Source organism: Magallana gigas, chromosome 9 (genome assembly GCF_963853765.1).
Source record: "Magallana gigas chromosome 9, xbMagGiga1.1, whole genome shotgun sequence".
Classification (NCBI taxonomy): Eukaryota; Metazoa; Mollusca; class Bivalvia; order Ostreida; family Ostreidae; genus Magallana; species Magallana gigas.
In genome coordinates, this window is record NC_088861.1 from 11,035,858 (window position 1) to 11,061,477 (window position 25,620).

The 25,620-nt window shown below is 30.9% G+C and overlaps 1 protein-coding gene across 2 annotated transcripts; it reads left to right on the forward strand.

Annotated features, from left to right (window-relative positions):
* Positions 1-2,008: 2,008 nt before the first annotated feature.
* Positions 2,009-23,498, forward strand: LOC117692116 (polyunsaturated fatty acid lipoxygenase ALOX8). Of its 2 annotated transcripts, XM_034479160.2 has the most exons (16): positions 2,009-2,422; positions 3,625-3,669; positions 8,207-8,341; positions 10,518-10,568; positions 11,502-11,599; positions 11,941-12,070; positions 12,928-13,020; positions 13,151-13,262; positions 13,382-13,499; positions 13,613-13,705; positions 14,955-15,012; positions 16,855-16,948; positions 17,106-17,206; positions 19,437-19,601; positions 21,159-21,313; positions 21,411-23,498. In XM_034479160.2, exons 1-16 carry the CDS (start codon positions 2,261-2,263, stop codon positions 21,553-21,555), a joined length of 1,755 nt encoding a protein of 584 aa, XP_034335051.2. In that variant the 5' UTR covers positions 2,009-2,260; the 3' UTR covers positions 21,556-23,498. The 2 variants fall into 2 exon arrangements, 1 of the variants encoding a protein (XP_034335051.2); XR_004603549.2 differs by lacking the exon at positions 21,411-23,498 and having other exon boundaries at positions 2,012-2,422; positions 19,505-19,601; positions 21,159-21,297.
* Positions 23,499-25,620: the final 2,122 nt, after the last annotated feature.

Here is a 25,620-nt window from a genome sequence, read left to right on the forward strand (position 1 = left end):
AAAAAACGTATTTTTCAAATTTAAGGGGCAAGCCTGTCAACCCCTAATGGGAACAGACATTGGTATTTGGATTAGCTGAATCGTTAAGAATCATCAGTTTAAACATTTTCTCTTTTTCAATGCGTAACAAAATATGTCTCCTTCTCTAGAAATATGGCGTCAAACTTTTGGACATTGGCCCAAAACCTATCAATAATAATGTAACAAATTGGCGTGGCAATGATTTTTCTTTAATTGTTACTGTTACAACAAATAAATTTGCTGCTACAATACATTACAAAATCTTTGTATTTTTAAGTTATTTGTAATACATACGAAAAATCTCAAGAACACAAACAATTTTTATTTTGTTTCCTATATGAAATTACAGTTCATTTTTTAGATAAAGAGGTTAAATATTTTGAGAGGTCAGTTCTGTAGATCCATAATAGGGACATACTTTTGTTTTTCGATTAGAATACATGCATATTAATTATCAATGCAGATATTTTGTGTTCAACTATGCTTAACAAAATATGTCTCCTTCTCTAAATATATTGTGTCAACATTTAAAGACTTAATAAATCCCTAATTACATAACTAATTGGTGTGACAATACGTTTTTCAGATAGATCTTGTTACGAACACCTACTTTGCTTCTATAATGCATTACACAATTGTGATCGTATTTAAGTTATCTAAAATAAACTTTTCGAATTTCTTGGTCCAAAATTAGACTGGCCAGCATCTTTTGTCTTGATTTCGATTGAATTTGGTATTCGAAATCTGTTTCAAATTGTTGTGCCCAGTTACCAGAAATTGCGGGTTAAACAACGTTTTAGTGCACAAATTTAATTGGATATATATCCTGATAATTTCATATTAATATATCTGATAGTTTCTGAGTTTATACATGTAGTTGCAGAAAATAAATGGTCAAAATCCACAACATAGCCGATAAATTGGTACTCAAAAGTGTCAAAAGTGTATGAAGTCTAGTTCGTTCACGTCCAATCATCTATGACTGACATCGATCGAATAGTTTTCGAGAAATTGTGTGCACAATATTTGGGGGGAAATAGTAAGAAACAGTAGGTAAACAATAAGGTCTTCTGATGGATATTACCTTCAGAAGAAGGAACGGTACATATAATTCGTAAAAGATACCCGGACGTATTTATAATACATATCTTTACAAACCCTCCAGACCTTGGGATATCACAATCACTTCCTTGTGCACTCTCATTGTTGTTTCAGTCCAAACAAAATTAGACCCCCCCCCCCAAAAAAAAAAAAGAAAAAAAAGAAATAATATTTATTAAATTTTATTTCTCTAAAGAATTTCCACTGTAATCGAAAGCAATTGTTAAGACATTCAATGCGCTTTGAATTAAAATTTATGTCACTTGATAATTAATTTGATAGTGTCTTTGTATTATCTACCGGATAACTATGCCAGTGCCAAGGAGACATTTTTGCATCCGCTTAATATGAATTTTCGTAAAAATCTATATACACGAACTGATAGACCAATATCTAGAGAGTATATGACCGCCTTTGTATTTAGTGTGTCTAACCTGCCAAGTGGGATATTAACCTTTAAAAAATAATATCCCTTACAAAAAACAATATTTTTCATAAGAGAATCAACTTTCCGAAATATTGAAAATCTTAAGTTTTTCTAAAAATCCTGTAGGAGTTATTTTTCTATAGGAAAATAGTATTTCCTGCGGGAATTTAATTCAAACAGGTAGTTGTTTTTTTAAAGGAAATTATGAATTTCTATCGGATTTTAAAATCCTATGGGATTTTTGTTCAAATCCTATTGGAAATTAAATTCCGAAAGGGAGTTCTTTAATTCCGGTAGAAAATTCAAAATATCCTATAGAAAAATAGTTTTTCCTATGGGGAATATCTCACTTGACAGGTAAAACAAAGGAACAAAGGTGGTTTAAACTCCTTCAGCAATAGTCTATCATATTGCATATTTGAATTTTTTTTATACATGCACCTTACACGGTTGCAAAAATGCCACCCTCGCACTGGCATAATTATCCGGCACGGTGTTTTAAAAAAGATATTATCAACAACAAAAAATTAAAGCCTAGCGTGAGGAGTGGTGTTATTAGCATATCAAATGTATCTATATAAGGGGAAGGCACCTGTTTTAAACCTTACTTGATATCGCTTCTTGGCCTTAAATTGTTTGTGGGAATTTCGCACTTATAAAAGGACTAACATTGAACACATTTTAATATTACTTAAAAAAGCATCGGCCAAAATGGGTAATACCCCCGTAACACTACCACAGGACGATGAACAAGTGGACACTAGACAACGTAAGTTACATGAAGCGAGAAGAAAATATGAACTGGAGCAACATAAATTTGGTCTATCGGCTGTCCAACAGCGATTAGTGAATATTGGTAATTTACCTCCCATGGTGAGTGATATTTAATTGCAACAATGTAAATGACTTGGCTTATGATACAAAGTTACACACTGCATGCTATACATGTATAAATGTAAGGTGTTGGCTTTTCACGAATGTCTTATTTAGTGTCAATAAAAAATACGCCTGCCATTGTTTAATTTTACCAATAAAATGTTTTTGTTGTACTTCAAATAAATATAATTATGAACGTACCAAATATTTTAGCAAAAAATTCTAAACTTAACCACTCCATTTTAGAAATAATAATAATAGTTTTTTTTAATTAAAACCAACTCCAATGCAAAACAAATCAAGACCTCATGTGAATATTTTATAGGCTTTCAATTAACCATAAGGGACTTTAATCATTATATTATATATAAAATGAGATACTTTATTGGTCACATAATCAAACTATACGGGAGTGTTGGTCCAACTGAAATATAATACAGTATGAATAAAAAAGGGGCATAGAATTAAGATGCAAAAAAGAATACCGCCAGTCCGTGGGGTGATAGCTTTTCTTTGTTTTTATACAATTTAAGTGTCATAACTGTATCGATAAATCTCAATTCAAAATATTCCATAAAGAAAAATTAATTACTTTAAGTCATAATTGAACAATATAAACATAGTGTTTTTAGTGTATAGTGTATTTGAATAGGCAAAAAAGGTTCAAATATATTATTTAACAAATGTCATATTAGTCATGATACATTTTGAACGCAGACGCAGACGCATATCTTTAATTTTGTCATTCATCAAACTGGTTTGATTCAGTTTTGCTCGCATACTGTTTATTAATCAATGTATTTAAAAAAAATCATCTAGCTAGTTTAAAGATCCGCTCATCATCAACAAAAATATGAAATGGCTTTCAAACGGAGACATTTGATCACATAGAAAACCTATAGAGATGTTGTGTAAGGCTTTTTTGGGGTTAAAAAAGATATCTATAGCAACTTGCTTTAAGAAAGAAAGAGGCTAATAAAACTACATATACTATGAAAAGGTTTATTGATTAAAATTACGCTTGGGTACATATAGATATAATCATGAATGTAAAAAGACGTAACCGGTTTTATATTTACAATTATAACATATTGCTTTTTTAGCTATTTATTTCAAACAACCATGTTTCTCATGTCAGTTGTTTAAAGTTGGTTTCTCAATTAATTATATTACATTTATTTTAATTTATTTTTTTGTAGTTAAGCAAGCTACCACCTGAAGAGAATCAGTCTTTGTATTACAAGGTAAGTATATGGGCCCTGCTCTGCTGGAGCACTATTGTGATCAGTCTGTCTGTCCTTCCGTCTGTTCGTCCAACATAACTTGACCGGAACATACTTTTTCTCCTTCAGGCCTAATCCAGTTTATACTTTACTCAGAGAGTGCCTTTGGGTAAAGAGTTTGCAGTGTCATTGAATCACATTTCAAGGTCAAAGATTAAGGTCATATTATACCTCTTATTAAAATAATCTTCAACTGATCTTGTCGGTCGTAAACTACACCGACAAAGTATCTATCACAGTACCCGCAACGTTATTTTTTACAATCCTATCCTATCGTATCGTGTATCAATCCTATCGTATCGTGCGTGTATACTGTTCTATCGTGCGTTAATCCTATCCTTTCGTGCGTATATACTGTTCTATCGTGCGTTAATCCTATCCTATCGTGCAATAATCCTATCAGGTTTATCGTTTAATTTCAACAATTCTTCCGTTTATCCTATCGTGTTAATCGTTACGTGTCTTTTCATAAGCAAGTAAATTTATTAGTAAGTTCCAACTCGTTCGGTGCGCCGTATACGGATATTTATTGAACAAGAATTGTAAAATCCTATCCAACATTTCGTCATGATACTGATATATAATTCTTAAGATCAAAATTAACCAATATTACATGTAAATCATATCTGTTAACATTGAAAATGAAAAACCTGTATATCGAATATATTAAATCGTACGCAGAGTGTATACCTACGTAAACATTAACTTTTATGCAATCTATTTTTTTTCATCATATTTTACAGAAACAAAAGTATTTATGATATTATTTATATTAATTAAAACCCGAGTTGTATTTTCATTGAACCCGTTATTTTCCGTGTGATATTAGATTTCAGGCTGAAATGTTCTCGGCTAAGGTGTATGGTAATGAAAACAATGTTAACAAATCGTACGCGAGTTGTGTATCTGCGTAAATATTTATTGAAGTTGTCTGTAATAATTCGTTTTTAATGCATCATTTTCTTATACAGAAAGAAATTTACGTATTTATATTTACTTTAAACAAGAGTTAGATTTATATAATTAAACCCGCTATTTTCCGAGTGATTTAATCTCGGGCTGAAATATTCGCGGCGATCGGCTAGGGTGTTCGGTAATGAAAACAATTTTAACAATACAGAGAAATTAATAATCATTAAAGTTCATAATTAGTTTAAAAAAAATTAACTGGTCATTTTTATGAATTCTATTAATAATGTAGCGATGATTAACAACTCGGCAATTGTTATAAAAAAGAAATTTCACGTAAATCTTTATTTGTACGTGTTCTCTCTCAAATTCTGCCATATCAGTTTGTTCGTAAATATCGTTTAAAGCGATTATACGTTTATCATGAACATCGTTTATCCTTTCCTATCGTGTATCAATCCTATCATATCGTGCGTGTATACTGTTCTATCGTGCGTTAATTCTATCCTATCGTGCGTGAATCCTATCCTATCGTTTATCTTGTAAAAAATAACGTTGCGGGTACTGTATGATATGAGGGTTTCTAGGTAGAAAGTCAAGGTCATATCAGACCTCTGTGTAATAAAAATCCCTTTAAGGAATAAACATTTCATTAATTAAACATAAAATGTATCTTCCTCATGATTCACATATAGTGCTCCATAGGAAAGAGTGATCAGTTTCTTTAAACAACGTTTCTAGGAATGATACTATGGCGGCGTGGAAGGCCCAGATGATAAACAATTCTTATTTGTTCATACATATAGCTATTTGATTGGACGAATTAGGATTTGTTCAGACGATTAAGCTATTTGTTTGGACGACTTAGGATTTGTTCAGACGAATTAGCTATTTGTTCGGACAAATAGGTTATTTTTCAGGACGAATTAGGATTTTTCAGACGAATTAATATAAGCTTTATTTGGACGAAAGAGCTATTCAAACAAATATATGGACAAATAATTTTTTTTTTATTCGGGCAAAATAGGATTTGTTCGGACGAATTAGGTATTTGTTCGGACGAATAAGGATTTGTTCGGACAAATAAATTCTTTGTTCGGACGAATTGGGATTTTTTCGGGCGATTTAGCTATTTGTTCGGACAAATAAGGATTTCTTATGACAAATACGTTATTTGTGCGGACGAATAAGTTATTTGTTCGAACAACTTAGGATTTGTTCGGACGATTTAGCTATTTGTTCGGACAAATAAGAATTTCTTATGACAAATACTTTATTTGTTCGGACGAATACGTTATTTGTTTGGACGAATTAGGATTTGTTCGGACGAATTGGTATTTGTTTGGACGAATAAGCTATTTGTTCGGACAAATAAAGTATTTGTTTGGACGAATATTGATTATTTTGGACGGATCCAGAAATTTTTCCCGGGGCCTGTGGGGGGTTGCAATGCCAGAACAAATTGTTTCCAGTAGTCACATGTGATTCCGACTGTATTAATATATATTCAAGGTTCATATTGGTCGAATTCAGCATCCAGTTTATTTTTAGCTAAACACTGCATATGACGAGGACTTACTTTGAATTTGTATCAAAGATTTTTGATGCTATGTCTGATTTCGAAAATGAAATATATTAAAGTTGACTTAAGAAACAACCATTAGGGTTAGACTTTCTATTCTATTTTATGTCTAAAAAGTCTAAACGTTAGACAAAGGCGTTAGGCGTAAGGCGCCGTGACTCAGATGAACACACCGGAGAAACGTAGTGATGGCGCCGGGCCAGCGCCGTAAGGTCTCCAACAGCGCCATTCGAACTCCATTGTCGCACTGAAGGAACGCATCTAATCGCAGTGTATAAGCAATGAGAAGTCAATTGCGCTTGCACAGAGACATCTCGGAGTCCTATGGGATGTTACTGCGTTTTGAAAACGCACTTTGAGAAATTACGCATTTTGAACTATTTTTTCAAAGTGCGTTAAATTGGAACCAAATCAACAAAAAAATTCGAAGTGCGTTATTTTTCAAAGAGTGTTGTAACAGTCTCCATCGCACCCTCACTGTGTATCCACAGCGTTTGAACAAGTTGTTTTTCTTTTGGCTGCGTTCACACAGTGACCCAAAAGAGCTATTGCTGCGTTCGTCGCGCTCTATTAACGGTCCTTCAGCGTTTATTAGCGTTTGTACCGCGCTCCCGTGTCGTTTTTAGTGCGCTGTAAGCAAAGCCATGAAAACTCGAACAATGGGTGTTGTACAATGGCAAGCGATGTAGTAATACCGAACTTGATATGGATGACTATGTAAAAAGTAGCATTTGCAAATATTCCTGGGCTTATTAATGGACATAGATAGAATTCATACCATTTTGTTCTGATTTTTTCACTTGCTTTCTATGTTTTTAACAACTAATAACGCTTCTTTTTATTAGACATGTCTACTAAGATGTTTGTCCCTCACAAACTATTAAGAAATTATTTTATGACGTTTCATTTACAATGTACCTTATTTCATCAAAACAACTTTTTTCCATTTATTTACCCGTTGTAAGTTCTTGTTTGTTTCGGATTCCCATACAAATGCACAAATGAACAGTAACCTACCAATAAGTAAAGGAAGTCTTGTGCATGCAGTCAGGACACAGCCCAAGCCGTGGACGCGCAGTAAAAATTCCCAGCACGTCACGAGCGCTCGGCGTATACTCAGCGAGAGCGCAGTCAATCGCCAAATAGAACTCTGTGGAAACACAGTTACATGCTGAAGGAGCTCCATAGCAACGCTTCACGTAAATTTAGCTTAACAGCAAAATATGTCAGATAATGTATTAATGTCAGTAAATGTAACACTTATGTCTATATAGCAATTTATCATTTGAAAAAAATTGGTGGCTTGATAACCCCCCCCCCTTTCATCTACATCATTGCATGAGCAGCATCATTGCCAAAGCATAGTCTACTATTAACATGTTCGTGCGAACAAATCCTGATTAGTCCAAACAAATACCTTTTGCATTTGAACTAATCCTTATTCGTCCGAACAAATACATGTGGCTATTTCGTCCGAACAAATACCAATTTGTCCGCACAAATAGCTTATTTGTCCGAAGAAATTGCTTATCTGTCCGCACAAATCCTAATTCGTCCGAAGAAATAGCTAATTCTTCCGAACAAATCCTAATTCGTCCGAACAATAAGATAAAATTTTTTATCTGGTCCTTTCACGCCGCCGTAAGATACCTTTTGATATATATTAGAAAGATGCACTATTGATTACCTAATCTTGCTCAACCTTTACCAAGCAAAAATGCTTAAAGGTTCAAACAGTATGCAGGGACATCGAATCAAACTTCTTTGTTCAAGGTGATACAGAACTGGGTATAAATCTTTGCCTTGATTTGTCCTATTGGCTCCACCCGTAATTTACTACAATCACAATTTGAAATTACAACAAAATGCAGTTTTGAATGTTGTTGACCAATCTACAATTGTATATATGTTTTCAGATTTTTTTTTTATTTTAAATCAAAAAGTGTAAATGAACATTATCAACGTCTCCTCAAAATATCTTGCAATGTATGAATCGTTTGATTACAGATCCGATTTGCAGCTCAGTATTTATTCTATGCGCTTTATGCTCTGTTTCAATGTTTGATCGGTTGTGGAAGACAATGGACAATTGATCGAATGATTCAACATTTCAAATTCCCCTGCCTACTGAAAGAACCAAAGGTAATCGAAATCGAAACATGTAATATATATTTATAGATAGATAGATAGATAGATAGATAGATAGATAGATAGATAGATAGATAGATAGATAGATAGATTGATAGATAAAGCCTTGCTACAGCAAAAAATACTTAAATAAATAAAACAGAATGCGATAGTCCAAATTAAATAAACTGTCTACTGTTAGCGCTTTCAGCCATGTCGGCTCTTCAGACAGTTATACAAAATTTTGTATAACAAAATTTTGTATAACTCTCTGAAGAACCGACATGGCTGAAAGCGCTAAAAGTAAACAATTCATTTAATTTAGACTGTCAAATTCTGTTTTATTTATTTAAGTATATATATATATATATATATATATATATATATATATATATATATATATATATATATATATATATATATATATATATATACAGCAGGCTTGGGGTAATGCTAAATGTAATGGTAATGCATTGCAATGCATTACATGTTTTCAAAGTAATGTTAGTTATGTGTAATGCCACAAAATTAGCATTACAAGTAATGGTAATGTAATTAATTACTTTCCAGAATTTAGTGTAATGCTGGCATTACATGGCATTACTTTGCATTACTATGCTTATTCATGCATGTTCACTTTTAAAAATGTGATGAATAAATGAATAGTTGAAACCGAATTTGATTTAATTTATTTTTAAAGAAGAAAGAAATAATTCTTGAGATAAAAATGGATTAAATGTATTATTAAAAAGATTTTTAAAAATTCATTTTTGAATTGTTAATATTTATTTACTAAATATAACAGCACAATTTCATAACAGTTTAAGAGTGTTGTTATTAGGAGTTTTTAATCATTTAAACAATTTACTCCAATTAGTTTGCACTTTAATAAGAAATGTGTCAACAACACACTATGCCCTCAGGATAATCTAAGTATCAAAACAATCTATTGTTATAAGAAGTGCTAAACACCCCAATCCCCTTCCCTTCGCTATGTCCCAAAAGAATAGGAGACAGACATGCGCCTTTAAAAGCAAAATGAATGCACTGCCCATCCATGATGAAAATAAATATCACTTCCAATAATATAACCCATTTGGAAATAATTTTACTTACTTATTTTCTCTCTCTCTCTCCCTCTCGTCTCTCTCTTGTATATTAAGTACATTCTACATTAGTTTGGACTGATAGAAAATACAAAGATTCATGTACTATATAGTATTTTTTTCTATTATTGCACTTAATATATCCTAAGATAAAGGTCGTCAAACAGTACTTTTCAAGATGATTATATATTGAGCAAATAAAGAATGACTCTTGTATAGTCATTGAATTTGAACCTGATACTGAGCATAAACCTTTAGATATGCTAAAGAGTGTTTTATATTTGAAACATTTGCAAAAACTCTTTATTAGCTTTGCTTTTTTAAAACAAAGTAAAGGTAATGGTAATGCATTACTTTACTTATGTAATGCTAATGTAATGCATTACTTCAAGAAAATCAAGTAATGGTAATGGTAATTTAATGCCCAAATTCATGAAGTAATGGTAATGTAATGCATTACTTTACAATGTAATTCACCCCAAGCCTGATATACAGATACAAGAACTATTAAAAGTAAATTGAAGACAATTTGTGCTAAATTGGAACTGAGGAAAATCTAATTATACAGTTCCAAAACCACACATCCCTTTGCTAGAGTGAATTGTATAAAAACAATCTGCCACTTTACTGCACACTCTAGCCGATCGCCGAGAACATTTAAGCCCGAGATCCAGCATCCCATAAAAAACAGGGGGTTCAATTAAAATACAGCTCTTGTTTTAAGTAAATATATTTTGTATATAAATGCATTTGTGTTTTGAAAGATGTTGACGTGGCACTGAACGACTTGTTACAGAGATACTTGCTTATGAAAAGGCACGAAACGATTAACACGATCAGATTAACGTAAAAGCTGTTAGAATTGAACAATAAACCTGATAGGATTAGCGCACGATAAGATAGGAATAACGCACGATATAACAATAAACAAGCACGATACGACATGATTGATGCACGATACGATAGGATTGTAAAAAAGAAATTACGTTGCGGGTACAGTATTTGATGGAAAAAGACACATGTAGCTCTGTTTTCATTAAAAACACACGCAAATTAGAATTCATGTTTATTCTTTTTATGACCAGGGCTGTGAGGTATGGAGGAAAACAGCAATAAACAGAGAAGAACAAACGGAAGTGCGTATACCTTTCTGATTATTTTCTTAATGTGTACGATTTCCTATGCAATAAATAAAAAAAAAATCAAATCAGCATTGTTGCTGTCTGATAAATCGATCAATTGAGCGTTTTAAGAATTGTAGTTTATGTGAGTTTAAAAACCTAGTTATTAAAGCTGCTTGGTCCGATTGTATTCAAATTTGTGCAGATTTTGTTCAGTAATATTTCTTAAGTAAGCTTTGTTTACAATCGATGCATAACATTCGGGTTGAATAAAACCCAATCCATAGGGGGGACAAAACCAAACGGTTCCCATTTTTAAAATTGCCCATGATGCATAGTGGTTTGGGTTGCTGTGTTCCTAGAATGACCCCCCTGGTGTAAATACGCGAAAATCTATAACTTTCTGAGATCATGAGTTTGTATGCAAACTTATTTGATAATGTAATAGCCAAAAAATCGGACCATGCAGCTCAAAGTTAGTACAATGCGAATGTTTATGTTATGCCATAATAGTGTTGCGCTATCTAGTAGTCTAGCAATACAACTTTTTTGTAAAACTTTAAATTTTAGTTATCCCAATGTCCAACATGTAAAACTTATTTATTTTTTATGTCTTCTGAAAAGTAGTCGATATCTCTCATTGTAAAATCAGATCTTAGATATGTTATGCATCAAATATATAATGCAATAAAAAAAAACGCTGTTAAAAATTACCACTCATTGAATAATAATCATAAAGTATTATAAACTAATAGGATAAAAAGATCTACAGTTTTAATGAAACAAAAAAGCTTGTCCTTGGGGATTTGCTTTACGTATGTTATACTACATGTATTTACTTAAAACTTGTTATAAAAACGTATTGAACAAATTTACCACTTTTGTAACGAAAAGTATAGCTACATAACTAAATTTAAAAAATTCTACATCTACTTTCTTTAATCTTAGTTACAACGAATGCAAGCAGATCACTGGTTTGCCTGGCAGAGACTAAATGGAGTAACACGCAATCTCATTCGTCGAGTTGAAGGAAATGTACCTTTACAGCAAGTTTGATTTTTCTAATGTATTGATATTACAATAACTTATTTAATTAAGCATTCATATATGAATGCTTAATTAAGCTGTTTGTGATTTTCGGCGATCGTATACAACAACAACTGTAAGTAATATAATCACATGATGATGTTTTCCCAAATAAAGTGGCATCGTCTGATTTGAACATATTTCAATAAACCCTGAAATTTCAAAATAACAACGGTATCATAATTATTCATTGTTTCTATACTATTTATCAAATATGATATGTTGTTGTTAATTGATATAGCGGTGTACATAATATGCATTTATTTTGTGCTTAAATTACACTATAGGGCTTTTTTTTAAGATTTTCTCCCTTTTTAAAAACCATTGAACGTAACCACCCTTATCTGACGGGAAGGACCCTACAAGTACATATTGAACAAAATACATTATATGTTGTGAACTTAACAGAAGTAGCTCTTGGAGAACCAACGGTATGTATAGTTATAAGTTTGCATCTTATTTAAAATGAAATACAAATAATAACTTATATTATTATCCTGTATCCTCATCGCCAGTACAGTGATTGCAGACTGTTGTTATTCATAAAACATTTGTTTTGTTTTCTCTATTACTTTAAACTTTTTTAATTTATTGACAAAATAGAATTCTTTCATTTAATATACGAATTTATATTCTTAACCTGAGCAAAAATATATAACAGTATTCATGTAATGAAACGAATAAAACAAAAGAAATAAAATAAATAGAGATTAAAATATATACAGACTTGAATAAGAACCGTGTTCGTGGGGGTGGGGGGGGGGGTTAAGGGGTTTAGTTTCTTATTTATTATACCTCATCCTTAATTGTAAGGAAATCATAAGTTAACAGCACGTACGCGGATACAATGTGTATTTCATACACCGTAAGTACGAAATTGATTCATTATGACATCATTCTTTTAGTATATGAAACGTCAGGTTTTTAACTAATTCGAAACTTCTATCATTGTTTCAAAATGCTTAGTTTTCATTGTTCTACTATTTGTTTGTCGAAACTAAGGCAGTCGGGAAAGAAAACATATAATAATTTGTTACATGGTTTGTAGCACTAGAAACCATGTAACTTGAAATGTATGAAAATCAAACAACATTGTGAATCAGATGCGCAATATAATTTTCAAATTTTCAAATGTGTGTTTCTGTTGTTCAGTCTATATCAATATATGATGTGTTAGTCATGCACAGTTTCCATCGATTTTTCTAATATATGAAACTGCATATATGATACATGTAAGCCTGTATTTGCAGTTGAAACATTATATTTATTTCCACTTTTTTAAATAAAGTTGCTTGCACCAGTTTCTTTATTCGTGGTTTTCAATGGCATGCTTATGCCTGTCGCAGTGTGGATAAACTCGATGGACAATGACATTGGTCAGGTAATTGATTGAAACTGTACGACTCTTTTTGTTTTTATTTCCTTGGTTGTTTTTTTTACTTTTGGTAGTCTCTCTTCGTAACTACATGGTATTATAAATTATGTCTCTTCATTCCCGGATGTTATGCTAGGTTTCCATACCAAACACATTAAGTGATAATGAACGACTTCGACATTGGGTGAAGACGAGAATACTATTCAATATGTTAGAAGCCCAATATCATGAATCTGTCACCCATCTTGGTAATTTGTTCGATCACAGAATGCATTGCTTTTCTCTATTCGTACACGAAAAAATGTATATGAATTATTTAATCACTATAAACAATTTTATAGTTTTCTTTTAATTCCAATTTTAATAGGATTTACACATATTTTAATGGATGGAGTTAGTGTCTGCATGCATAGAAATCTCTCAAAGAGACATCCTATCTACAAGATTCTGCTGCCACACTTCCGATATATGCATGCCATAAATATGTAAGTTGATATTGTTGTTCATTCTGTATTTTTTTAAAATCTTATATCTGCTATAATAGAGGTATAAATTTTAATTTTCGTCATCATTATGTTTATCACTTGTGCATATTAAGAGCTGCCAGGGATGATTTACTTCCACCAGGAGGTTACATTGAGAAGGACATGTACATTAGACGTGTATTAATGTTGAAGCTAATATCAAAACAGTAAGTTGAATAGCTTATATTATTAGGAAATTGACTAAAGGGACAGGTGAAGCCATGTTATACATTTGACGATCGAATTTAAAATGTATTATTTTTTTTAACATTTCTTGAACTAGCTTGTTCTTGTTCGAAACACACCAAACCTGTTGCCAAAAGATACTAAAGCAATAATCATGAGGTTTTACATGTTGTTTTGTATGCTAATTATGCATACAAGAATAGAAAATTGCCTTTTCCATTCACTTACATGTGTTGAACTGCGCCGCAGCTACATATATAAATTAAAGATTTAAAAAATCTGACAATTTTTTTAGTTACATAGAGGTCATTGATTTTAGTCTTTACAACCATTTCTTGAAAAAAGATCTAAGCTTGTTCGTTTAAGTTGTAACTTTTCCTCAAAAACGGTACATTATTCATAAAATTGGTTTACAAAACTATCAAATCAGATTTATTTGTCTGTGTCTATGAAGTAAAATTGAGATATATCTTCATTGAAAAATAAATGTATGTATTTTTAAAGACAATTAATTTTTTATACACCTACCGTACTTCCAAAAATAATATGTTATAATTCATACTTATAGAACTTAAAAAAATAATTTATTGGGACCGGTATAACGGTATAGAGATGTATGTTACATTTAACACGGATTTTTGAATTTTTGAATTGCCGTTTATTTTTTTCTATGTGCCCTTATAGACACAGGATGTCTAAGTATAGACTTGATTTTTCTTGTTATTAACATTGATCCAATGCCAAAAGATAAAAAGGACGAAGCTACAACTTAAATGTGAAAGATTTAATCTTCTTCTCGACAATGTTTTTTTTAAAGAGTACATCAATGAACTGCTTTTATATTTCGTCAGATTTCTAAATTTTTAAAGTAAGTCTAAATGAGTTCTAAATATGTTGTAAGAGATTAAAATGCATTATTTTGTTCTTGTATGTATAATTTGCAAAAATTACACATCTTCCTTAAGAAATAAAGAAATATAGTATGAAATTTTTTTATCCACATTTTTGTAACAGCTCATTAATCATACAAATACCTAGGAGTTTACTTAAGGAGAAATTTGTAGCATGCAAAAATATTAACCAAGCCTTTTGTTGAATCAAAGACTAATGAGATATTATAATACATGAAAGCAAGATGCTAACCAAAATGCCTAATAATTGTAACCTTTTGTTCTTAAGTTGACTACCGTAACTCTTTTTGAAATTAGTTTTTGTTTAATCATTTTCTAGCAACGAAAACTGGGTGTACGATCCTATTCAGACCAGCTTGGAGAACAGAGGGGCAATGGTACTTTCTATTTTACTCCTCTCTCTCTCTCTCTCTCTCTCTCTCTCTCTCTCTCTCTCTCTCTCTCTCTCTCTCTCTCTCTTCTCTACATGTGGTTACTTTTAACACAATCCAAATCAAAAAGAGAAGTGAAAATTTCCTTTTTAACCCACATTTTCATATTTGCAGCTATTTCCACCTTTTTGCAAAATATAAGAATTTCAGAGTTAGAGTTCATGGATCCTTTATGCATCAAAAAGCCATTTAAATGATGACCATCCCTCATAAACTAAAATCTCAACGTAACTGTTCCTCTTTTCAATTCAACGGAAATCTTGACAAGTAGTCTAAGGAGCATTCTCATTTTTACTTCAACTGAATTGGTTTAATTAAATTAAAACAGTTAGATGCCTATATTTATATACCCTTAAAACCTAGCTGCAAGGTCGAATGGTGGTTTGTAGATGATCATGGAGATATACACTTATGCAAAATGAACACAAGAAGCAATGGGAATAAATATCAAATATAAAAAAACGCAAATAAATATGCAAAGAACATATAGAAAATCCGTAACAATTGACATTATACATGTACCTTTTACTCTTGTTACAGCAATACATATTAGTTAGTTATAAATGTTTTATTGTAAGATTTTATTTCTTGTTTTCAATCTCATATTTTCGATGTCCCAACGATTTACGTCACAGTTTGTTGGAGTATATGCTACATATAGGCTTTAAATGATTACCAAAACAATACCTAATATATGTATTACATATGTATTTTGTAACAAAAAACTCAAAATTGAAAAAAAATATAAATAACGATTTTAGGCCTACCGTGAAAGCTGAGTTAGAGGATACTAAGGCGTTTTCAGGGAAAACTTTATCGTAGAATCAGACTCAAGAGCATATGTATTATCATCCGACATTATAGAGGAAAGCTATTTTAACTTCTGAGTTCTATCATACGAAACAAAACGGACAGAGAAGCACAAGGAGTCAAATTTTACCGTGATCTGTGATTGGAATAAACACAAAAGGTCTGTGATATTGCATTCTCGATTCTGATCGAGGCTTGTAATAAAGTCAGAAATGATTTTTAAAGGGGCATGGTCACCATTTTTGTCAAATTTTATTTTTCTGTTTTTACTATTTACAATGCTTTATGAATGCATTTCTTCTAATTATCGAATAAAATTTGGGTGGCGTCGATGAGTTTTAAGCAAGAAGCAGGGCTCACAATTCTTCGTCATGTTAACAAGGCTCGTGCCCTGTTTTTGTTTACATATGTTCAATATACCAGTAAAAATCTTTTCAAAATGATTTGTCTATATTCTCATTAATCATTTAAAGCCTAAATGAATAGTTCCTAACGATTAACGTATTCGTTTAAGGTATAAAACTGGAATTTTCACCTCAACATTCAAAATGTAAAAAAAGCTTTGTTTACATAGCGAGGAATTGTAAATTCTATAACTCGCTTATAACTCAACAAATGACACTCAAATGTTGGTTGCCTATTAAACATGCCTTACGATGAGGCACCGTGCGTATCCCGGAATCTGCATCTTAAACTCTACTGTGTCTGTTTAATGCAATTATAGGTAAATGAGTCAGGATTATTTCATAAACTTTGAATTGGAAAGGCTTATTTTTCGCAACAAGGGTTGTAAATGGCTTAAGATATGAAAAAGTGGGCTAAAAAGGAATTTTGTTTTCATTTTTTTGGATAGTGTTTTTATTATGTATGTATGCATATCTACATCAAATACCTTTATTGATAAAACAAAAGATAGCATACGTCGAATTGTTTTAATAGACTGAACAAATTATTTGGGGTTTTTTTTTTTATTAAAAGGATATACCGGGTTACTTCTTCAAAGATGATGCTTTGCAATTGGAAGGAGCAATACGGCAATTTGTCCATCAATATGTTACACATTATTATAAAAGTATGTAAATTCTTCTAGGATATAGATTATGAGTTTGTAGATGTATTGCAAAAGATTCAAAACCATGATTGTTTTTCATGCTACACATATTTTAAATACTTTAAGCAATGCTAAGTTCTTATCTACATATGAGTTTAAAATTTTTTTTTTAATAAAGATGACGATCGAAATGTGCAAGAAGATGGAGAAATTCAAGGGTTTTATCAGGAATTAACGGCAGCAAGAGCAATGAAAGGATATGGGGGATGTGGAATGAATGTATGATACCTTCATACAGTGAAGTTTGTTTAGTACGAACACGGATATAGCGAAATCTCGGAAATATGAAAGTTTTTTTTTAATTCCCAGTTAAATTTTAAACAAATCTTTGCAAAATTTTACGATGATAACGAAATCAGATATAACGAATTCACGAATATAGCAAGCAAATTTTAAATCCCGTAGAGGCAAATATTAACGAAATTTAACACTTTTATACGAACCTGTTTACTTTAAAAAAAAAAGTTTATACACTACTATATACGATCATTTGTTGAATTGATTTATTTTTTCATGAATTCTTCAATTCAAAATTCGATTATTAAAGATAAAAAAATGAATGTTCAATCTAAGCCTCAATTAGGACAAATTGTAGCATGTGAAAAAACAAATGTATACAATTATTTTGCTTTAGTTATTACTATATATAGCATATATTTCGTGCGTACATTTTCAGATTTTAGAGTTCCCAGTGTGGTTTTTAATATTAACAATATCAATTATAAACTAATTTCTAGCATGTCTTCGAAAAGAATAAATACTCAATTCTATCCTCATCGCTTAAAATCGAGAAATAATAGAACACTGGTGTATGAACTCTTTAGTCATTGGTTTTCCACGTGAGTCATTAATTTTTACAAAGTCTATCTTAACAGATTTTTAATCAAAGGCGTATTTGAATGATTTAGTTATAGTAATCGTTTTTTAATAAGTCAATCAGTTTAGTCCCTCAAGTTGTCCTTAACAAATTTTAAATTAAATTCTTATTTTAATTATATCAACATTTAATAAGGGTTGCTCTTAAAAGGAATTTCGTGTACATTGTAGGTTAGATGAGTAAAATAAGAAACTAGTAATGTCACAGATGCAACAAAATCTTTAAAACTGAACAAACATCAATCCAATCTTTTAAACATAAAAATTTACCTATTTTAATCAAGATCTTAAAAATTTGAACGCAAAACCCCTTTTTAACCATATGTAATATAAACCAGTTCTAGTTAATTAGTTTTAAGAAAATCTATCATGTGGTTCTTCGTAGGAATCATCTTCATATTAACAAATATATTAGAATAGCGATTTTCTTTAAATTGTGATATGATGTGAGTAATATCATTTATACCTTATATGTAAAAATACGAAATTTAACCACCTGGTTTTTAGGGGGGGGGGGGTCATCTCAAATTATCAAAATGTACCAATTTTTGCTGTCAATTTGGAGTATTACAAATCAAGATTGGTACAATGGAATCATTTGAAAATTAAGAAACATAACTCTTAGGATAGCATTATACTGTGTGTAACATTTCACAAAACGTATAAATTTTACTTTTTCTCTTATGTTATTTGTTTTAACGTACTCCAACAAAGATTTCCTTTATCATAAAAGCACAATGGTATCGCTAACCTACCGAACAACGGAGAGTCATTAAATTTTTTCTATTAACAAATCTAAATATTTGAATTTGTTATTTCTATATTATGTTCAAAATGGTATTGAAACAAGTTTATAAAGCAGGTATTAATACACTGTATTTTACCATAATGCGCAAAATACGCGCAATGAAACTAAATTTGGCCTCCTTAAACTTGGTATTTTTAATATGTTATGACCTTAAAGATTTACAATTTTATATTTGCTAGTGAAAAGGCATGATCAGTTTTGAAATCAACCAAATTTGAATCATAACAGATTTCCAATCATAATCTAACATATACGTTTACAAGAGCCAAAGTTATTACCAATACTATTGAAAAATCTTTTACTTTTAGTTTATGCCAAGAATTGCTCATTGTTATTTCATATCAAAGTCTAAATCAAAGAACTGATAGTACTTAAAAACGCTAACCTAGCATGGTTCGAAAGAAAATTCACTTTGTGCAAGCTAAGTTAAAAAAAATCGATTTGATTGTCTGTATTTTAGCTTCGGTATGCGCAATATATTTCCTTATCACTTCGTGGCAGCCCCTGCAATGAGTCCCGTACATTAGATTCACATTAGCCCGAACAACAATTGCCCATGTAATTATGTGCGTAAACCCCTGAAACTGGTTCTCTAACCAGTTTTAAATGATTTATATTTCTGCTCATAGGGGCGGTTAATGCACCGGAAGCAGAAGTCGAACGGCAATGAAGGGCTGTGCTTAGCGCTTTAAAAATGCACAACATTTTACCTTTTACACATCAAAAGAAATATTAGTGTGTTACTGTTTTATCATATATTTTTAGGGAATTCCGGAAATCAACACTATGGAAAATCTCATCGATGTTTTAACGTATTTTATTTACACCTGTAGTGTAGAGCATTCTGCTACGAATTTCCCTCAGTATGAACAATATGCGTTCCCGCCAAATTTTGCAGCATTGTTACATGGCCAGCCTGAAGATGAAATGGTAATGTTTTGTGATATGATAAGAGTAATGGCAATTTCTTAAAAAAACTTCTTAAACATGCATGTATTATCAGTTACACACAAAACATGTTTTACAAATATTATAATAAGCTATACATGCCAAATAAAAAAAAGTTAATCAATATTCCTTTACATCTAATGATATACATTTGAACTTCTAAAAACCTCACGTATACAATGTTGTTGATCTGTTCTATTTGCTTTTGATTTTCTCTCTTTTTCAATCCCTTTTGTATCATTATTACGTAATCTTTAAAACAAAATTAATTTTTGTTTCGTAAGTTGACTAACAAATTGTATCAAACTTTATAACATAAATATATGATAAACTTGAAATATGTTGATATGATGCCCAATACAAGTAACTGACACCTTGTAGCGTTTTCAAATTTTGCCCCTAGTTTAACATGGATGGCACCACGAAAATTTTTAAGTTTATATAAAATACTCATTGAACCAACCAACGTTCGCTTGTATCTAATGATTTGATAATGGGTCCTTGTCGTCCTTCCCTGATAAAAGTTAAGTTCAGTTACGCTATCCAAAACAAATACCATTCAACTGACAAGTTACCATGTTTAACCTTTAGTAATGTTTGTGTATGTAACTTTGGAAAAACCCTGAAAATAAAATAACATATACATTGTATCTAAACTCTTTTGCAAAGTTATTTTTCATTAATTATATTTGACAGGTTTATAAATAACCCACAGATGGTAATATCAGTGCATTCGAAAACCCATTGTTAAAATGTGTATCATTACGATTGACATTAACATGTACTAAAAATGAGTTCAATAACATCATCTTAAATGAATTCATTTTCAAACAATGTTCCTCGAACTGTCATTCCATAAAACCTAGCTATGTATTTTTTTTTAAAAACACACCAATCATTTGCATATTCAAGCAAAGCGTTTTGATCATAATTCAAAAAATTACTTTTCTTTATCAACTGTACATTTTATTTATTTACGTGTGTGTCTAACTACAATTCCATTCAATACAGTGTGTAAATGTGCACTCAATACATTTGTAAATAGATTACAGCATAAAGGATATTAACGTATTGACTAAACAAGAATAATTTGAATGAAATTTTAATATTTGATAAGCGCATAGTTTTGAAAAGTACCTCTTGCAGCTTTTAAAATATTGCTATTTTTTTCACAAAGTTTTTAAATTATAGAAATTATAACAAAATTCGGCTAATTCTGATAATAAAACCCTTGCTATTTCATGCAAAATGGCAGAATTGTCAATTTGTCAAAATTGCGAAATTTTGTAAAAAAAAAAAAAAAAAAAAAAACTTTTGGAAAATAGAAAAAAAAGCCACAAAGTACAAGTCCAAATATATACATAGTTCCACTCTAACGACCGCAAATGTCCACTTCATTGTAATATAGACCTCGGTCAGTATATTCTCATCAGGTCTATAAAACCATGCATTGACCTCATTAAAAGGCTATAATTGTATAGAACATTTTATCGGTGTTTTTTTATTAATTCATTCATGTTTTTATGTTTTACCATCAAGGCTGACCTTGATGCCTCTATGCCATCAAGAAAAGAAATGTTTTCCACGATAAAGATTATGAAGGTTTTGACGCTAGTTTTAACCAATAGCCTAGGAAACTACGAAAGCGTTTACACAAGAGCTATGGATAGCTTTGGAAGGAATTGTGTTGCAGCGTATGATATGATGAAATGATGTTTTCAATTTTCTTTCAATTTGACTGCGTTCGTTTGATTAAAGCTTAAGTATGATATAATTTTAATTTTTTTAAAGGTTTCAACAACATCTAGCTGCAATCCAAAACCGAATAAATAACAGAAACGCCGACATTATGGCTAGAAACAATCCAAATCAACTACAAGAATATCAATATGAATGGCTTCTTCCAAAGAATGTTTTAAACTCAATTAGTATCTGATAAATATAATTAACGTGGGTGTTGGTCAAACTGAATGTGTATGTATTATGACTGGACAGTATTTAACTTTGGGTATTGTAAAAATAATGTGTAAAGCATTGATAACGTTTCCAGGTTTTTTAAACAAAGATATATACGTAAAAACTATTTTTAGCCTTTTAGATTGTAGTCTTTCTTCGAAACTAATTTAAAAATTATTAGCATGTACTTTGCCATCAAATATTTTAAGATTCGACCCACAAGTCTTCTCATATCAATGGATGCATTAGTTTTGCAAATCAATTGTTAATGGTCATTCAAAAAAAACTTTACTTATTTCCATTATACATGTACCCAGGTGATCGTTACGCTTGATTTATAGAGTGTTCACAATTAGATATATGGACAACCTCAAATGTTTCATATTTTTCATATCTCATAATCAATTAGTATGTATTGGAATTCAATGTATTATGAAGGGATGTTGTATAATTTAGAATAATTTTAAGATAAGGAAATATTTACTATTTATGTATTTGTTTGATTACATAATTAATATTATGATTTAAGATATCGGACCATTTATTTATTATGTACAAATTTTAGTCGTTATACAATGAACTATACCTTAATGCAAATAATGTTCATTTAATATATATATATATATTGTGATGAGGTAGAAGATACTTTAACAATCTTGAAGGTTAGATTTTTTCTCAATATAAAGGTTAACATTTGCAAGCATATAAGGTCTATACTTTGAAAGAAAATGATTGTTTTAAGTCTTACAACGTAGTAGACAATATAAATCTAAGTCAAAGCTTCACACTTTTTTTCTCATATGAAATCTAATTTTATTATTAAATTTATTTTAATGACACCATTGTATTCAGCTGATTTTGTACAAAAATGTCGTTGTGGTTTTAACAACATCATTGTGTATGCAACCTTAAGTTTTTCTTTCTTTTGGGCTTTAAATTTTATTATTTCTCAAAAACTAGTCGTGCGTGTTTCTTTAATTTTGTCAAAAGATCACTTTGTAGTATTAGTCTAATTAGTTTGAATTCTCGTATATCTTTATATCCGTTAGACACATACATGTATACAATCCGGAAAAAAAATCTGAATTCTATATAAGTAAATGATGATATTATCAAAGAGAGAAACATAAAAACCTATGATATTTATGTAGTTCTTTGTAATGAGGACAACAATAAATTAAACATTAAACTGCCCCCCCCCCCCCCCCCCATTCCAAAAAAAAAAGAATTTTCTGTTAGCTATCACAGCGTCTTTTATTCGAAAATTCGATTGTTGCATTCATATATATTTTTTCCATTTTTTTTTGTTTAAGTATGTGAAGTGAATTACAGTGATTTTTTTAATGATTATGCATTTTATCATTTAACATCAAAAGAACATAACCCACTTACAATTTTCTGTGTGTTTAGCTTTGTTGTTTTAAATAAATAAAAACAGCGTACAAATTTGAAACTGTAATCCAATGCATTGCATGTTATGAAACATAGTATGTTATAGTTAAATGCAAGTGAAAAAAAATATACTTACATGTATAAGTTAATAGTACGTTTGGGTTATCATGAATGTTTGTGTTATTTTTTTTTCATTAAATTTTAAATACACACTTAAGGTGATTTAAAGGTCTTGTATGAAATCTTGATTGCAAATTGAGGGAAATGTATAATTCGGTATATGTCCATTGGCAGTTTACGTTCCAAAAAAAACAAACCTTTACGTTGTGTCATCTTTTTAAAACCACTGCATTGATTCAGTTTCATATCTATTTAATTTGTAATTGATCAATTTCAATTTAGCCAAAAAGCTTTGAGTTTTGCTAAGCCCGAATATGCATGATAATTTCATTATGCTGATCAACATCCAGTTTAGGTAATAATTGATTTATAACTGATAAATAAGCTAATATGTTGATTGTTGGTTTTGTTTCTGACTGCTTTACTTATTTAGATGAATAAATCAAAATATATTAAGCGTTACAGTATTCTTTTTTAAATATCACATTAAAAATGCGATTGATAGAATAACAATAAATAAATAAATTAAATACTATCAAAACAATTTAAGTGCCTCACTTCCGGGAGGTTTACGGATAGTCATAACCTTCCGTAAAATAGACGCATGTCTTACGGAGTTTTTCCGCAACGTTAACGGGTACGGAATTTACGGTAGTTTCGTGAAATTATGTATTTGACATTCCGCAACGTTTCCGCAACGTTTACGGGTCATCAAAGGCGGGAGCGGCCACAAAGACGTCGAGCTGACATTTTCTTTTATATAGAATGAAATCAATAATTTTAATTTCTGTAATAAAGTCCTATATTAATAATATATATTAGAATAAAAAAGTAAATGAATGATGTTTTGTGCTGCAAAAACTCAGTATATCTTCTTATACATTTCAAAATAGGTAGTTGCGTTTATCAATCAATAACTCTTCATGGTTACAAAAATCGAGCAAGTTCAAAGTTCAAAAATAAATTATTTTTTTCTGCTCTAAATAGTCTAAACAATTTTCACAGGTTCATAATTTGAATACATTAACAGTGTGTCCCTAATCAAAATAATAAAACATACTTTTATTTATTTCAGTTCCCGTTTGAAACAATATTACCTATGGTATATGGTTGTTTACAAACAAATCCACAACACGTGCTATCTCAAATGCTTGACCAAACCAACTGCATTATCGTGTTTTTTTTAGGTCAACAAAATCCCTCTATACGTTTATCGCTTATTTTGGAGACCATGCCCGATAACAGATAAATTTCAAATGTTATTTCTATCGGGCACGGTACCCAATAAAAATGTAAGCAATAAAATAAAATAATATTTAGTGAATGTTTACACCTCATTGTATTCATCTACCATTTCTTGATTAAGCAAATTTATACTTATGCAATGGGTTGTCGATAACCAGGAAGGCAAAATTTGGTTTTTGTACAAAAAATAGTTGAATAAATGGAATAAAAATCTTGCAATACGTTTAATACTTTGAAGAACTTATTTCTGATGTGCATATGAAAGGCAGTACAGAGCATGAATTTTTGGACGATTGCCAATCCAGACGATCGCTATAAGGCTCAGCCGAGCACGAGCTCGACGCCTTAAAAAATAGCAATGATTAATATGTTTGATTTAATGAAAAAAGAAATCCACTAAATATGAGGCAAATATTGTCGTAATATTCACAGGATTATAATACTTAACTTATCATATATCTAAACTGTAATTATATGTAACTGATGATTACTAAATGAACTAATTGAACATTTCAAACTGACTTTTATTATCATTGAAATAAATATCTTATTTGCAATTACAATAAATAGAACTATACATATTGCGATCAATAAACATAATTTCTCTCGAAAATTTTAGTCCATATGTCAAATTCCAAGTAAGTATGAATATGCATGAGTTGAAGAATAGCAATGTCGTTTAATCGTTTAGTGGCAATTTATACGTTTTATACAGCTTCCTGTCCGTGACGTCAAATAATGAGGATTTCTCAAGAACTATCTTGTGTTGACCAAAATATTGAATAATCATGAGATTCAATGGATAAACACGGCATGGTTCTTAGTCTGTATCGTATATTACTTGCGCATTATCAATTAATCTCCTGCGGAGATATATCTTTCTATGCATAGATACACTCCCGCCCCCGGCATCGATCCAATAAAATTATTATTCAACAAGTTGAACCACTGCAATGTGAACTTAAGTATTCCCCCAGTTAAGTACAGACAACCGCGATCGTAGCATGGAACATTTTAAATTAGTTTTACTTGGCATGCATACTTAACCTACTATAAGGATAGTGAAACAAATAAATTAAACATCCAGATTACACCCTTTAACGCACACCCCCCCCCCACATTCAGTGTGTGCATAGGTAGAGTACCCAGGCCACGTGCTGTGAAGCTAGATAAATCCTGCATTGTCTGGCCAGCGCTGTCGATTTCAAAGTAAGTTGGGAAGTTAGTGTGTTTTTACAAGCTGATAAGAGAATTTCGCGTGAAAAAAGTGTAAAAACATTTGACAGAA

Excerpts from the sequence above, each read along its gene's own strand:
- LOC117692116 (XM_034479160.2), top strand. The coding sequence starts at position 2,261 with ATGGGTAATACCCCCGTAACACTACCACAGGACGATGAACAAGTGGAC. Across the intron at positions 13,021-13,150 it reads TGGACAATGACATTGGTCAG|GTTTCCATACCAAACACATT; the intron begins GTAATTGATTGA and ends ATGTTATGCTAG. Across the intron at positions 15,013-16,854 it reads TGGAGAACAGAGGGGCAATG|GATATACCGGGTTACTTCTT; the intron begins GTACTTTCTATT and ends TTTTATTAAAAG.